At 33.2% G+C, this 14663-nt stretch overlaps 1 protein-coding gene across 3 annotated transcripts in view; it reads left to right on the top strand.

Moving 5' to 3' along the window:
- Positions 1-14663, top strand: part of CHD1 (chromodomain helicase DNA binding protein 1) — a 75248-nt gene that overhangs the window by 44852 nt on the left and 15733 nt on the right. For 2 of the 3 annotated variants that reach the window (XM_059063491.2, XM_067031384.1), the window contains exons 20-31: positions 2310-2458; positions 2832-2928; positions 3044-3139; positions 4841-5017; positions 7528-7688; positions 9208-9249; positions 9937-10067; positions 10770-10908; positions 11135-11285; positions 12616-12738; positions 13537-13665; positions 14123-14386. In XM_059063491.2, coding sequence (XP_058919474.1) covers positions 2310-2458; positions 2832-2928; positions 3044-3139; positions 4841-5017; positions 7528-7688; positions 9208-9249; positions 9937-10067; positions 10770-10908; positions 11135-11285; positions 12616-12738; positions 13537-13665; positions 14123-14386 — 1659 coding nt within the window. The remainder of the gene's footprint in view (positions 1-2309; positions 2459-2831; positions 2929-3043; positions 3140-4840; positions 5018-7527; positions 7689-9207; positions 9250-9936; positions 10068-10769; positions 10909-11134; positions 11286-12615; positions 12739-13536; positions 13666-14122; positions 14387-14663) is intronic. The other variant, XM_059063492.2, reaches the window with a different exon arrangement.

The following is a 14663-nucleotide window of genomic DNA, read 5'->3' as shown; positions in this document are numbered from 1 at the left end:
GTCATATTGCTATTGAACACATAGGGTACTGAGGAACTCAAATTTACCAGAATCACCTGTAAATTCTGACAGAACTGAGAAAATTATGCCTAAATAAGATCATGCACTCTCTTTTAATCATAATTGTTTACAACTATAGAATACAATGTTCTTCATTCAGTATATAAACTTTAAAATGTCTTCATATACTTATTTTAACAATTGAGAGAGTTTTGCTTAGTACATTGCTTCCTTTTTGTTAGGCTGTGTTTTATCCATGTGCCCACAAGATTCTCTAAGCAAAAAAGCCGTTTTGTACAACTGTCTGGCACAGTTGTAATAGCCCTTGAGAAAAACCATCTGTCATCCTTTTGATGTCTTGGTCCTTGTCATTTTAATTCATTTACCTCCATATAGAGTAGTGTTCTCAAACTTCTTCGAAGCAGGAGATACGAGCAAGTAGCACAAAAAGGCACATTTTATTTACTTTTTAAACATTCATATTTTCTACTGAAAAATAAATCCATAATATAAAACTAAAAAAATGTTTTACTCAGATAATTCTTATAAAAGAGAGGGAAACTTGAAGTAGGGATAACAACATGCCAAGACAAATTATAGACTGTCAAGGATGAGAAAGTCAGGAAATAGGATATTCTCACAGGTGAGCTGGGCCTAATGTATATGTGAAAAGACAGCATATTCCTGTATTATGAATGAGATGGAGAAAAGTGATTAATTGCACTGAACAGATACCTACTATATTGAAATCCTCAACACATGGCTAGCCTAAACATTCCACTTATACTACTTAAAGACCTTGGCTACCACATTTTCTAATACAGGATAGAAAATAGAGGATATATATTAGGAAAAGAACCAGTAAGACAAGATACTATAGAAAGCTGTGTGGTAGAACTCTGGGATGAATACCTAAATAAGATCACAAAATAATGCAATACAGATTTCTTACCATTGTGTTAACAAAAATTTTTAAACGTAGGTATATATATGAAATATATTTTTATTATTAATGAGATAAATTCTTTACTATTTCATTATTAGTGACATATAAGATTCCTGTGCTTCATGTACTTGCTATTTTAGTAGTAGTTGGTTGTAAATCTGATCAAAGGAGTCTAAGATCTCCTTTTAAATACTTGCATGCAGCAACTACAAAGTGAGTAGTTGTAGGTTACTAATATAGATGAGTTTTATTGGTGACCCAATACTATAAATGTTTAGAAATAACTTTTGATAAGGATCCAAATAATATAATATCCAATTATCTACTGATTTACACAGTAGTTCCAATCCTGAAAAAATTAGTGTGTATTGTAACTTTGTAAAAACGCTTTATGTTTATATTAAAATAGTTATAATTTAGGCTCATGATAATTTAGAACAGTTTTTTGTTGTTTTTTTTTTGTTTGTTTGTTTTTTTTGCGGTACACGGGCCTCTCACTGCTGTGGCCTCTCCCGTTGCGGAGCACAGGCTCCGGACGCGCAGGCTCAGCGGCCATGGCTCACGGGCCCAGCCGCTGCACGGCATGTGGGATCCTCCCGGACCAGGGCACGAACCCGCATCCCCTGCATCGGCAGGCAGACTCTCAACCACTGCGCCACCAGGGAAGCCCTAGAACAGTTTTTAAAAATCATTTGGAAGACTCAAAGGGCACAGGATAATTTTTCATTGAGCCAAAATGTCCAGTTTAATTAAGAATGCCTGGTATCCCAGGTCCCTGTGCTCTAAATGCTGGTAAGCCCACCTAATTACTGAAAACTAAAAATCTTTCCATAAATTTTCAAAATATCCCTGTATGGTGGTATTGTTTGATATAGAACCACTGACCTTGAGAAGTAGGGCAGAATTACTACACATCAATTTTTGTCTATTTTGGAAAACTTTCTGTTTTTTAATGGCAGGGCTTCATTATTAACTTGGCAAGTGATATGTGGAATTTTGGATTATTGGAATGATGAAACATTAATCAGAATTAAGGGAACTGGTATAAGGTTGTCGTAAGTTTATTACTGTTCCCCCTCCTTCCTAGCTAAAAGATAATTTTAAAATTACTGTCATTCCTTTAAAAAAAAGAAAAAGAAGTAAATAAAGTCTGTTAACCAAAATGTAAGAAGGAAAGATGTATTCTCAGTCTTTAAATTGAAGAAACTTAGTTTTATATTTTTAAATTTTCATATTGCTTTTGACCAGTGAAAATTTCACGTCAGATGAACATCAGTCTGTGTACCAATATTTGGGCATTTAAACATTAGCAAAACGAATCCTTTTTACTGCGCTTTAAGTTTCATCATGTGTATCTTTACAGGTGAACATTTATCGTCTAGTTACAAAGGGATCAGTTGAAGAGGATATTCTTGAAAGGGCCAAAAAGAAGATGGTTTTAGATCATCTTGTGATTCAAAGAATGGACACAACTGGGAAGACAGTATTACACACAGGTTCTGCTCCCTCAAGGTAGTTACTTTACTTAAAAAAAAGTCCTTTTAGAATCATACTATACTCATTTTTCTGAAATGTTACATAGTGTAAACAGGTTATTGAAGTACTATATTTAGTGTTGTTATTTTATTTTTTAAAGCACTGAGCTAATTTCTAGCCAGTGGCATACATTCAGTACATGGTTTCACCACTCTAATTTTCTAATCTTGGGGGAAAACCCTAAGCTTCAAGTTCTTTAGTTTTAAAATAAGTATACTAGTAATGCCTCACTTATCTATGTCATATTAACTATTGTAAAGGTGACTTTGTCAGTAATTCATAGAAGTGCTATGTAAATGTTAAATTTGTGACTGTTAGTGTTAAGTATTTTTGTTTTTCCTGATTTTAGTTCTACTCCTTTCAATAAAGAAGAGTTATCAGCCATTTTAAAGTTTGGTGCTGAGGAACTTTTTAAGGAGCCTGAGGGAGAAGAACAAGAGCCCCAGGTAAAACAAACAAAAACAAACTTGTCTCAAAATGTGTCATTTTTTAAGCTATAAATGTAAAGTATATTTATTTTAAAACATAAAGCATATTTAAAATAAAGATTTCTTATTTTAGGAAATGGATATAGATGAAATCTTGAAGAGGGCTGAAACTCATGAAAATGAACCAGGACCTTTAACTGTAGGAGATGAATTACTTTCTCAGTTCAAGGTAGTTTTCTTTTTAAATTTTTCTTTATAATTATATAAATTGATAAGTGATGATTTTTTTTGTCATTTAGTGTTTTATTCAACTTTTCTTTCTTTAAGCAGGATCAGCATGATAATCTAAAAAAATATTAAAAACATCTTTGTCTTAAAATTTGCTATGGTGTATAAAAATTTTTCTTTCTTATTCTGACAAACCAGTAGTGACCTGATTTGAAAGGGACCAAATCATTTATGAACAGTTACATTTTCATGACTGAAGACTTTAGCTAATCTTTATTGGAGCAGTTTTTGACATCAGATTAGTTTAAGCATTATCACAACTAAGAAAACTCAAGTTTTCAAGTTTGACTCAAATCAGTCAGGCAAAGTAAGCAGTAACACTGACAAATATCCCTGGTTAGGTGAGGGCTAAAAGGTTGCAAGGAGTCCTAAAGTCAACCAGCCTCATAAAGTGTGTGCCAGTTGTTTAGCATAAAGAAGCAGGTTCCTCTATATCCTAGCCATTTCCTGCAACCTGAGGTTTTTAAGGGTCAATTAATGTCACTCATTCATTTCACACATATTTATTGTGTACCTGCAATGTGCCACACACAGACACAGCAGTAAATAGAAACTTTTGCAATTTTAATGGATCACCCTGGCTGCAATGCAGAGGATCATTCCAGCTGCAATGCAGAGGTTTTACTGTAGTCGGCAAAAATTGAAGCAGGAAGAAAAGTTAGAAGACTATTTCAGTAATCCTGGTGAGAGGTAAAGTTTTCTGGAACTGACACTCACTCCGGGTATTGTCTAATGAACTTTTGTTTTTTTTAAACATTGTTATACTGTTTGCTTTTAATTTGACTAATTGGCAATTTGAAAAAGTCACTGATAAGTTAACTTGAATAAATACAGATTATGTTTATACCAGTGAGTTGCTACTCATACACAGCTGGCTTTAAGGCTATCATCAACATTTAGATAGCATACATGAGAGAATACGCACTGTTTTTTCAGCCCCATTCCTTGTATAGCATGAGCATAGTTTTCTTGTCTTTTCAGTTATCTGTAAGCTTTAATGTACTAGTATTGGCAGTTAGCTTTAATGAGTGCTTTCTGTGTACCAGACTCTGCACAGTTCTTTAAATGCATTATCTTACTTAATCTTCACAAAAGTTAGTGAGCTCTTACTAGCCCCCTGTTTTCAGAGTTGAATAAACTAGGGCTTAGGGAACCTAAATAAATCTATCTATGGTCTCAGAGCTCCTTGTGTCTTGTCATTATCTCTTTAGGTACTTCGTTTATGATCATAAAAATAAGAATTTTGTGTTGTTCTATAGCACTTTGTAGTTAATGGAGTGGTATGGTAATTTCTGCAGAAGGTGATTTCGCATATTACTCTATAAATTACTTTGTTGTTACTCTGTTAACTTCCTCTAGTTCTGTTATTAGTAATAATTTTGTTGATAAGCAAGGCAAAAGAGAATCATTCCTGGAAGAGAATTTTTAGAAGTCATTTGGTTTGATCTACTTTGACCTCATGAAGAAACAAACTTAGCAGTCATATTTCGTTTAATGCATAGTCATATTCATTATCCTGAGCCTATTTAAGTTATATTATCTCATTCTGGTATGCCTCTTCCTTCCCGCTAAAAAAGAAAAATATAATTTAAGGATGAGTTCTTCTTTAATCTTATTCTGCTAAAATTCTGGAATTTATCAGGTTGCCAACTTTTCAAATATGGATGAGGATGACATTGAGTTGGAACCTGAAAGAAATTCAAAGAATTGGGAAGAAATCATTCCTGAAGATCAAAGAAGACGATTAGAAGAGGAAGAAAGACAAAAGGAACTTGAAGAAATTTATATGCTCCCCAGAATGAGAAACTGTGCAAAACAGGTGACTTTTTAATTTAAAAGATATTTCTGTATTGTAAGAGTATTTACATCTGGACTGTCTTTTTTGTTTAGAGAAATATTGATTCTTAGCTTTTTTTTTTTTTCATAGTAATGACCTCATCTGATTTAATAATGCCTGTCTCATAAAATGAGTTGCAAAGTGTTCCCTCCTCTTCTGTTTTTGGGGAGAGTTTGTGTAGGATAGGTTATTACTTTCTCGTTAAATGTTTGGCAGTGTTAGGGAAACCATGTAGGCCTTTAAGTGTCTAAAGGTGTAAGCTTGGATCATTAAATCAAGACTTTCCTTTTCTAATATTAGCATTTAATGCTGCAAGTTTCCCACTAAGCACTGCCTTTTCTGAATCTCCTAAATTCTGATTTTTGTTGTGTTTTCATTTTCATTTATTTCAAAATATTTTCTTATATCTTTTGTGACTTCCTCTCTGACCCATAGGGTTTTTTTTAGAAGTGTGTTGTTTAATTTTCAGATATTTGGGAGATTTGTCAAGTATCTTTGCTATTGATTTCTAGTTTAATTCTTTTATGGTCAGAGAGCATACCTTATGTGACTTGAATTTTTAGAAATTTGTTGGTGTTTATTTTATGGCCCAAATGAACAAAATGGTAGATTTTTAAATAATGGTAGCATGATGCCAAGCTGTATTGGGTCCTGTGGCAAAAGGAAAAACTTTAATGTTAGAGCTCTTTGCATGAACTTCTGTTTTTAGACTACTGTTGCATTACAAGATTATTTGTCCTGATTACTGAATTTTTTGGTATCTCCTTAAATTTTGAGTCTGAGGGAAATGAGGAACCCACCCTACCCTAATCCTTGCCCTGCTAGTTTTTTGTTTTCGTTTTCTTTTCCTACAACCATATTAGGTCTTCTGTGTCCTCGGTTCAGTAGGTGAAAAGGGTCTGGCCAGGCTTTCTGCCTGTCCCCTCAAAGGTGACTACTCTCTTTTTCTAGGCCTTCACCATGAAGGAAAGTTTTCTGTAATCTCTAGCCCTGTTTCCATTCTGTCTCATGAGCAGCTGGTGGAGGTTTGTGGAGAAGCGCCTGAGAGTGGGTATAGGTTCTCCCCGTGTCTTTGGTCCCCAGGGATCCTCTGCTCTGATGGTAGCTCACACTCAGTCTTTAGCAAATGTTAGCTGACTTTCCTCTTTCCTGCTTGAATGGTACTTGATGTCTTCCATTCATGCTCTTCATAAGTGAGCCAGTGTCCAAGTTCCATCTCTGCTTATAATCTGCTTTGTTTCCTTATATTTTAGACTACTGGATTGCCTTGTGATTTTGATGTGTGTAATAAAAGTTATGATTTTGTAGATTAGATTTGTTGTTAGGGCGGGAGCAGCCTACCAACTTTTACATCCCAGGCAGAAATGGAGCCAAGTATTTGGCCTGAGAGTAATTGTATAGTTTCTTGTTTGTAGTTTCTTGTTTGTGTTTATTTCTGCAAACCCCTTAGTGGTTTCTTTTTATAGTGCAAGGGAAGCACAGCATTATGTTAGATCTAGTGAAAGGATGGGAGAAGGTTAGAACAAATAAGAACTAAATACCATCATTGACTTTCAATTAGCTTTCAGCATATTAGGGATTCAGAATATGTCCTGAGGCTTTGGAAGAACTCCAAAGACTTGCAGGAAAAATGTCTGTCCACTCCGAGATATCAAAGTAATAATATTATTACAGTATATAGTATACATAATTCTAGTATTTTTTTAATACATATCATTTGCCAGGTTTAATTGGAGTCATTAATTTGGGACTTGCTTTCTTCCTTTTGACAGTATATAATGAATGTTAGTCATTCTACAAAATTTTTAATGGCTTCTCAGCTTTCTATTGTATAGATAATTTGTCTGATCTTATTTTTGATGAACATTTAGCTTGTTTGCAATTTTTTTTATGATAAAAATGACTTGGCCAGTGTTCCTTTACATTTCTGATATCAAGAAAAATGCCTAGTAGGGATGTTGCTGGGTCAGCAGAATGATAAATTTTAAGACGTTTGAGACAATATTGCCAAATTGCCCTCTGTCCCGGTTTAAATACACATCAGAGGTGTTTGACTGTTATTCCATACCAGTACCAGTATTGGCTATTATTGCTTAGTTAGTATTGGTCAGGTTGATGGATTAAAGAAAGAATTACATTGCATTGTAACTTTAATTCACATTTTAAGAAATATACCAATGAGGTTGTATAATTCTGTTTATGTTATTTGATTAATTGCTTTTTAATAACCTTTCATATATTTTTACAAAAGGACAATGGGTATTTTCCTGCTGATTTATGAGAATGTTTTAAGTTAAGTGTTAAGGCTGTTAATAACTCTTTGTCATTAATGTACTATATTTTTTCTGCTTTGTTTGCTTTTTAATTTTGTTTATAGAATATTTTTGATACATATTTGTTAATTTTGTCAATCTTTTATAATGTTTTCTTTGACCTTAACATAGAAGCCTGCTTTACCTAAACTTGGGCAAAATTTTATTTTCACATTCCAGATTAGTTTCAATGGAAGTGAAGGGAGGCGCAGTAGAAGTAGGAGATACTCTGGGTCTGATAGTGATTCAGTCTCAGAAAGGAAAAGGCCAAAGAAACGTGGAAGACCACGAACTATCCCTCGGGAAAATATTAAAGGATTTAGTGATGCAGAAATTCGGCGGTAAGATGACATAAGACCACTTTTACTTCACCTTGCTTTTAGTAGGGGGTGAAATTAAAACAAATTCCATAAATTTTAAAGATTAAGATGAAAGTATTAGAGGAGGCAAATATATGATAATTGTGTAGGGATTGGGTAGTTCTGCTTTTGGTTGTTCTTTATGACTATGGGTAAAAAATGAGTTTGGCATTAATCTTTGCTGTGTTATTTATTGGTACTCTATTTAGACTGCTAAATTATTTTGGTTTTATTAATGTGATTCAGAATAGTGGCCCTTTTGAATAATGAATGCATATTTCAGTACATTAGATTATTTATTAAAAATTCTGACTGTATTTATGATTCCCAACATTACTCTTTACGTGGGAGTAATTTAGTTCCATATTTTTCTAGTTTTTTTTACACTGAGGTGATTGGTTTTTTGAAACTAACCATGTTAAAAGTGTTTCTGATATGTCCAAATAGGAGTTGAGGTAAGATTGGCCAGGCAGGATAAATTGTAGTCTTCTTTCAAAATATGTTTGTTCATACATACAGATTTATTTAAGGGGAATGGGATAGCAGCTTACTTTGTTTATGTAATATTTTTGCATATGAAATTTGTGAAAGGTTGTTTGTTGTTATATTTTGAGAGTTTGTTGTTTCTTTCAAGCCATTGTAACTCTTTTCTTTTAAATCATAGACCTGACTGATAAAGTTCTTCCTCATTTTCTTCTACCAGAAAACTAAATATATTGTTAGCTTTTGTTTAGGGTACTTTTTTTTTTTTTTTTTTTTTTTTTTATTGCGGTACGCGGGCCTCTCACTGTTGTGGCCTCTCCTGTTGCGGAGCACAGGCTCAGTGGCCATGGCTTATGGGCCCAGCCGCTCCGCGGCATGTGGGATCTTCCCGGACCAGGGCACAAACTCGTGTCCCCTGCATCAGCAGGCGGACTCTCAACCACTGCACCACCAGGGAAGCCCCTGTTTAGGGTACTTTTATGACCACCTGATTTGCTGGACTTTCTGTCTCTAGTTGAAGAGGCATTTCAACTTCTACTTTTCCTGGATATTTTCCCTCATCCATCACCCACTTGGGTAGCTTTGTTCTTAAGTAATGTTTATTTTTCCACTGTTGGTATAATACCATACATCTGAATTAAAGCTATATTCAGTAAACTTTTATCTGCACTTGAAATGTGAGGAGGTGTAATATGATTGATAATTCTGGAGACAGTTCCTCTGGTAGCCTTGAACCTTTTTTGTCTTGTGAAAAAAATAATTTCTAAAATAAAATTCAGCTTCTGTTTTATTTATATTGGTTTCTAAACATCATCCTGGGTGTTAAAAGATATATCTTGTCTTACTTGGTTTATCTTAATGTTTTAATGTTTTGATTCTAGCATAGTTTATTCATTTTTGTTAGTAACAGTGCCTTGAGTTAATTTTTACACTAACAAGTATTATTTCTGTATATTTATATCTATTTTTTAACGAATAGTGAAGCCCACATTTAAACCAAACAATTATTTTCTGTTAGGTTTATCAAGAGTTACAAGAAATTTGGTGGCCCTCTGGAAAGGTAAATACATCTGTCATTCTCAATAGAATTATAGAATGTATCACATGCTGTCAGCTTTATTTATACTATTGTTAAATTTGCTGTAAAAGGTTTTTACAAAGTTAACCTATAGAAAGCAAATTTCAGATAGATTTTTGAAAGCTTTTTGTACTATCCTTAATCCTTTCTAGTCTCTAAAGTTTTGTCTACAAATGAAGTTTTCTATAAAATACATGGCCTGTAGAACATTTGCATTTTTATAATTGTAAGCTACTTTTCATATGCTTTTTGTTACGTTTTCATCACAAGCTTATAAAATAGCAGATTCATCCGTAGAGAAGCTAAGTTGCTAACCTAGCCTCTGACTTAAAGACCAATTTTGTTTAAGTTATTCTCAATAACCGTTATAACCACTATCTTAATTATAGAGTGGCAGAGACTCAAATTGGTTTAATTCTGTTTTTCTCCCCAAAACTCCATCTTAAAATAGAGATATTTTCTGTTTTATTTTGAGATGACTTGCATGAAGTTACAATGAAATACTTACATAATTATTTCAGATGATGAAAAAAAGTTTTGAACATTTATTCATATTTTCTCAGTGTATAGTAATAAAAAAATTATAGAACTTTACTGTTATAATATCTGTCTTAAATGGCTCCATTTTATTCTGCATATTTACCTGAAAATTGTATTATTTTATTACAGATTAGATGCAATTGCTCGAGATGCTGAATTAGTTGATAAGTCAGAGACAGACCTCAGACGACTAGGAGAATTGGTACATAATGGTTGCATTAAAGCTTTAAAGGACAATTCTTCAGGAACAGAACGAACAGGTAATACTAAAATGAAAGTGATTTAAAGAAAGGTAAATGGAATTTTCAGAATATGCTTTTATTGAGTTAGTTAGGTATTATATCTTAAGTTACCTATTCCATTAGTCTTAAAAGATGCTTTATAAAACAAAGCAAGGCCATTTCTGGGTAATAGAAAATGGGCAGCAGAGTAGTATTATTGAAGGCAGTAGAATCCATCTGCCTGGTATATTTTCTGGCTGGGAGGTAACATCAGGAATTATTGTTAGTTGTACTATATTTTTAGTATAGATGAGATATTATAAGTATACACATGTGATAATGGTTTTAGCATAGTTACTTCATTATACTTATTTTGTAATTCATCTATCTAAATAAAAATAGATAAGATTCAGTAATTAGATGTACTGAAAAAAATACTGGAACTCTTATTTAGAAAAGCTGACATATTAATAGATTGATGTATCTTATGCATTTGCTAAAGTACATTAAATGCTTTTTGTGAATCTTCATGTGCTATATTATAATCAGTAGTATGTACTGAAAAATCTCGAGTGAAATTTAGGGTTTGTCAGCAAGCCTCCCCTTAACACAAATAAGTAATACTTTAAAATACAGGTAAATAAGTAATAGTACTTTTTTATATAAGTAATAACATATTTTGCTTTGTGTTTCGTAGTAGATATTTTATACTTTTTAATATTCTTTTCCAAATAAATTAAGGTGGTAGACTTGGAAAAGTAAAGGGTCCAACATTCCGAATATCAGGAGTACAGGTGAATGCCAAGCTAGTCATCTCCCATGAAGAAGAATTAATACCGTTGCACAAATCCATTCCTTCAGATCCAGAAGAAAGAAAGCAGTGAGTTGTTTACTTTTTCCATTGTAAAATATTTGTTGTTATTCAATAATTTGGATATGAATTTATGTTAAAAATGTTTTTTATGCCATTGGCCAATTTGAATAAAATGTTTTTAAAAATAAAATAAAGCATAGTATTTTGAAGTTGTAATGACTCATATGTTTTTCAAAATTAATTTTTAATAAGGCAACTATAACTTGACAGTGGCTGTTAACTTTAATGATAGGTATATCATCCCATGCCATACGAAGGCAGCTCATTTTGATATAGACTGGGGCAAAGAAGATGATTCCAATTTGTTAATTGGTATCTATGAATACGGATATGGAAGCTGGGAAATGATTAAAATGGATCCTGACCTCAGTCTGACACACAAGGTACTTAAATATTTCTTGATTCTGTTGACTACTGATGTTAAATTGAATTTTTTGCTTTTAAATTATGTTAGAAATAAACTCAACTGGGAGTCAGAAAACCATGGCTCTAGTTAGCTGTGTGACCTTGGCTTCTTTGGAATCTGCTTTTCATGAAGGGATTGAATTTAAATGATCTCTAGATTCTGCTTTACCTCAGAAATTACATTTTTGTTATTAAGGCATAGGTATATTTTCCTTCATAGTATCAGGTTAAAAGTAAACCTGTCTGTCATTCAGTCACTAGCAAAAAAGGATTTTTTATGTGTGTGTGTTTATATATTTTTTAAAAATAACAAACAATGTTTAGGAGTTTTGGTGATTTGATGCCACCACACTAGTTATAATCATTTCTTTGCCTAGAATGGAAAACATTGGAAGCATTGACCTATGCTTATCATTTATCTTTTTATATTTTACTTCTTCATGGACAAGTGGGAACCTTCAGATATTTGTCGTTTGCTACTGTGAAACAAAATTAGTTAATATTTTCATTGTAAGAGTTTCCTCACAGTACATGCTTTGGGTTGTCTTCTACATGAATGATACTTTTTTTTTTTTTTTTTTTTTTTTTTTTTTTTTTTTTTTTAATTTTTGGCTGTGCTGGGTCTTCACTGCTGTGTGCAGGCTTTCTCTAGTTGCGGTGAGCGGTGGCTACTCTTTGTTGTGGTGCGCGGGCTTCTCATTGTGGTGGCTTCTCTTGTTGCAGAGCACGGGCTCTAGGCACACGGGCTTCAGTAGTTGTGGCACGCAGGCTCAATAGTTGTGGTGCACAGGCTTAGTCGCTCCACAGCATGTGGGATCTTCCTGGACCAGGGATCGAACCTATGTCCCCCGCACTGGCAGGAGGATTTTTAACCACTGCGCCACCCTGGAAGTCCTGATAGATGATACTTTATAATCTAGGACTTTTTATATACTTTATACTTAAAATATACTGTTGAGAAGGAAGGAAATCTAAGAATACTTATGATGTTTAATAACACTGAATGCCAATACACCATTACATATTTGAAAGAAATTTCTAACCTCATACTGTGTAGTCTCATTTTGAATAGAGGGATATTTTTCTCGTATATTTAGAATTCATTCCCAGAGAAATTGAATCTTTGTGGCCTAGCTATAAAAAAAATGTATTTTGCATTCTAAGCTGTTTATTCCTACAGATTTTAAGAGTTGTAACTTGTTAGTGAATTATACATATTTTTTAAATGAGTAAGCCTTTTTTAAACAATGATTATTATTTCTCATGTTATTTATTAAAGACAAGATGAAAAAATTAATTGCTTTTCAGATTCTTCCAGATGATCCTGATAAAAAACCACAAGCAAAACAGTTACAGACACGTGCGGACTACCTCATCAAATTACTTAGTAAAGATCTTGCAAGAAAAGAAGCTCAGAGGCTTTCTGGTGCAGTAAGTTATAACATATGCTTAAGAGCAGTTTACTTTTGAATAAGATAAATCTAGTTTTCTGATCACCCTAGACACCTGTGGTTAGCATGGGCTCATCAGTATGTTTATCTGTAATTTAGCTTTATTTGAATATGGTAATATTTTGCCTTAAATGATCTCAGCATTCATGTTAAAACTCTAGTGAGTCCTGTCTTTCACAGTGGGATCTGTTTTTTCCTAGTGTTTAGAGAGAGAGTGGGAGCAACTTTTGGAGTGGAGTGGAGTGCTTTTTGAGAGGACAGGCTTCCATTATTGTTTCATTTGGAGACATTGGGCAGCTTAAGGAATAGCATTAAAGATCACCAAGCTTATTTATGAGGGCGTTTCACAAAAGAAGGAAAAAGACACTAAAAGAGAGGTGATTGGAAACTAAAGCAACCCTTGAAAGTTTACCTGTGACCACAGTGTCAGTAACTACCTATGTACTATTAAAAATAATTTCTAAGGCTATCTCTGGTGACATTGGATTTAGTTGAAGATAATAATAATTTAGGAAGGTGAACAACCCTATTTCTCTCTACTCTTTTTTTTTAAGAAATAATTACAGTTGGTTAGCATTTATTCACGTTAATTTGTACTTGATTCATTAAGTTATATCACTTTCGTTGATAATAACTTTCTAAGATTGGTGTAGCTTAGTGCCAGCAGATTAAGGATTGGATTGGCCGTGTGTGTTCTTTAGCTTTATAGATGTGGTATGTAAGATTTTTTTTTAATGGAATCTGTGGGGTTGGTTAGAATAAAAATAATTATTTTTAGGGAGGTTCAAAAAGGAGGAAAGTAAGAGCTAAGAAGAATAAATCAATGAAGTCTATAAAAATGAAAGAGGAAATAAAGAGCGATTCTTCTCCCCTGCCCTCAGAAAAGTCTGATGAAGATGATGATAAGGTAAGAATGTGTTTTAGAAAAGCAACCTGTTATATAGAAAGGGAACATGGCGTATTTTTCGTATGCTTTACGTTTGAAGTTTGAAGTAAGGCTTGAAATTTTACTTTTAGATAATGAAGTTCTTTTTTATAGTTTGTTATGTAGTCTCATTTACAGAACAGAATTCTACCCATCCAATAGAATATTTCACTAGAGGGATAGAGCAAAGGTCCTTCCTTTTCAAACATTTGCCATTTGAAGACATTCTGTCTCCTTTAATCTTGTTATGAATTTTGAATGGGATTGGCTTACCTTAATTTTTATAGGAAGGTAAATATTGCATGTATCATTACTAATGGGATTCTGAGTTACTTCTCTCAGAATCCACATACATGCAATCCATAGTCATGCAAAGAAAAGAAATCAGTCTTTGTCGAGATTTGGTTAGTAATACATTGGCCATACTTGCACTTTTCAGGATGAGATCACTTCTGTGAAACATCCAAATAAAAAAGTTAAAACAGAAAGAGACAGTGAAGAAAAACCTGAGCCAGATGTTTGTATAAAGAAGGAACCAGAAGAAAAGAGGGAAGCGAAAGAAAAGGAAAATAAAAGAGAACTTAAAAGGGAGATAAAAGAAAAAGAGGATAAGAAAGATATAAAGGAAAAAGATTTTAAAGAGAAAAGAGAAAACAAAGTAAAAGAAGCTATACAGAAAGAAAAAGACATAAAGGAAGAAAAGGTATGCAAATAATAATATAAAATTTAGAAAGTGACACAACAGCATATTTACAGTTTAGGAGAATAAATTGCCTGTCAGCCCAATTAGTCTCAATAACTGAGTTCTTTAAAAATGCATATGGGTATCTAGTAGAGGAAAAGAACAGGTTTGAATCCTTTTTAAGATGCCTTACCTAATAAGTAATGTTACAGAATAGCTTTATTTTTGGTTTCCCCAAATAAAATGGGGGAAAGATAAAATAGATAAGAATGTTAAATGTGAGTAAACTTTATAGAAT

The sequence above is a fragment of the Kogia breviceps genome, chromosome 4 (genome assembly GCF_026419965.1).
Source record: "Kogia breviceps isolate mKogBre1 chromosome 4, mKogBre1 haplotype 1, whole genome shotgun sequence".
In the NCBI taxonomy this organism is placed as follows: Eukaryota; Metazoa; Chordata; class Mammalia; order Artiodactyla; family Physeteridae; genus Kogia; species Kogia breviceps.
The sequence above is the reverse complement of the archived record's forward strand: the minus strand, read 5'-3'. Positions and strand labels throughout refer to the sequence as shown.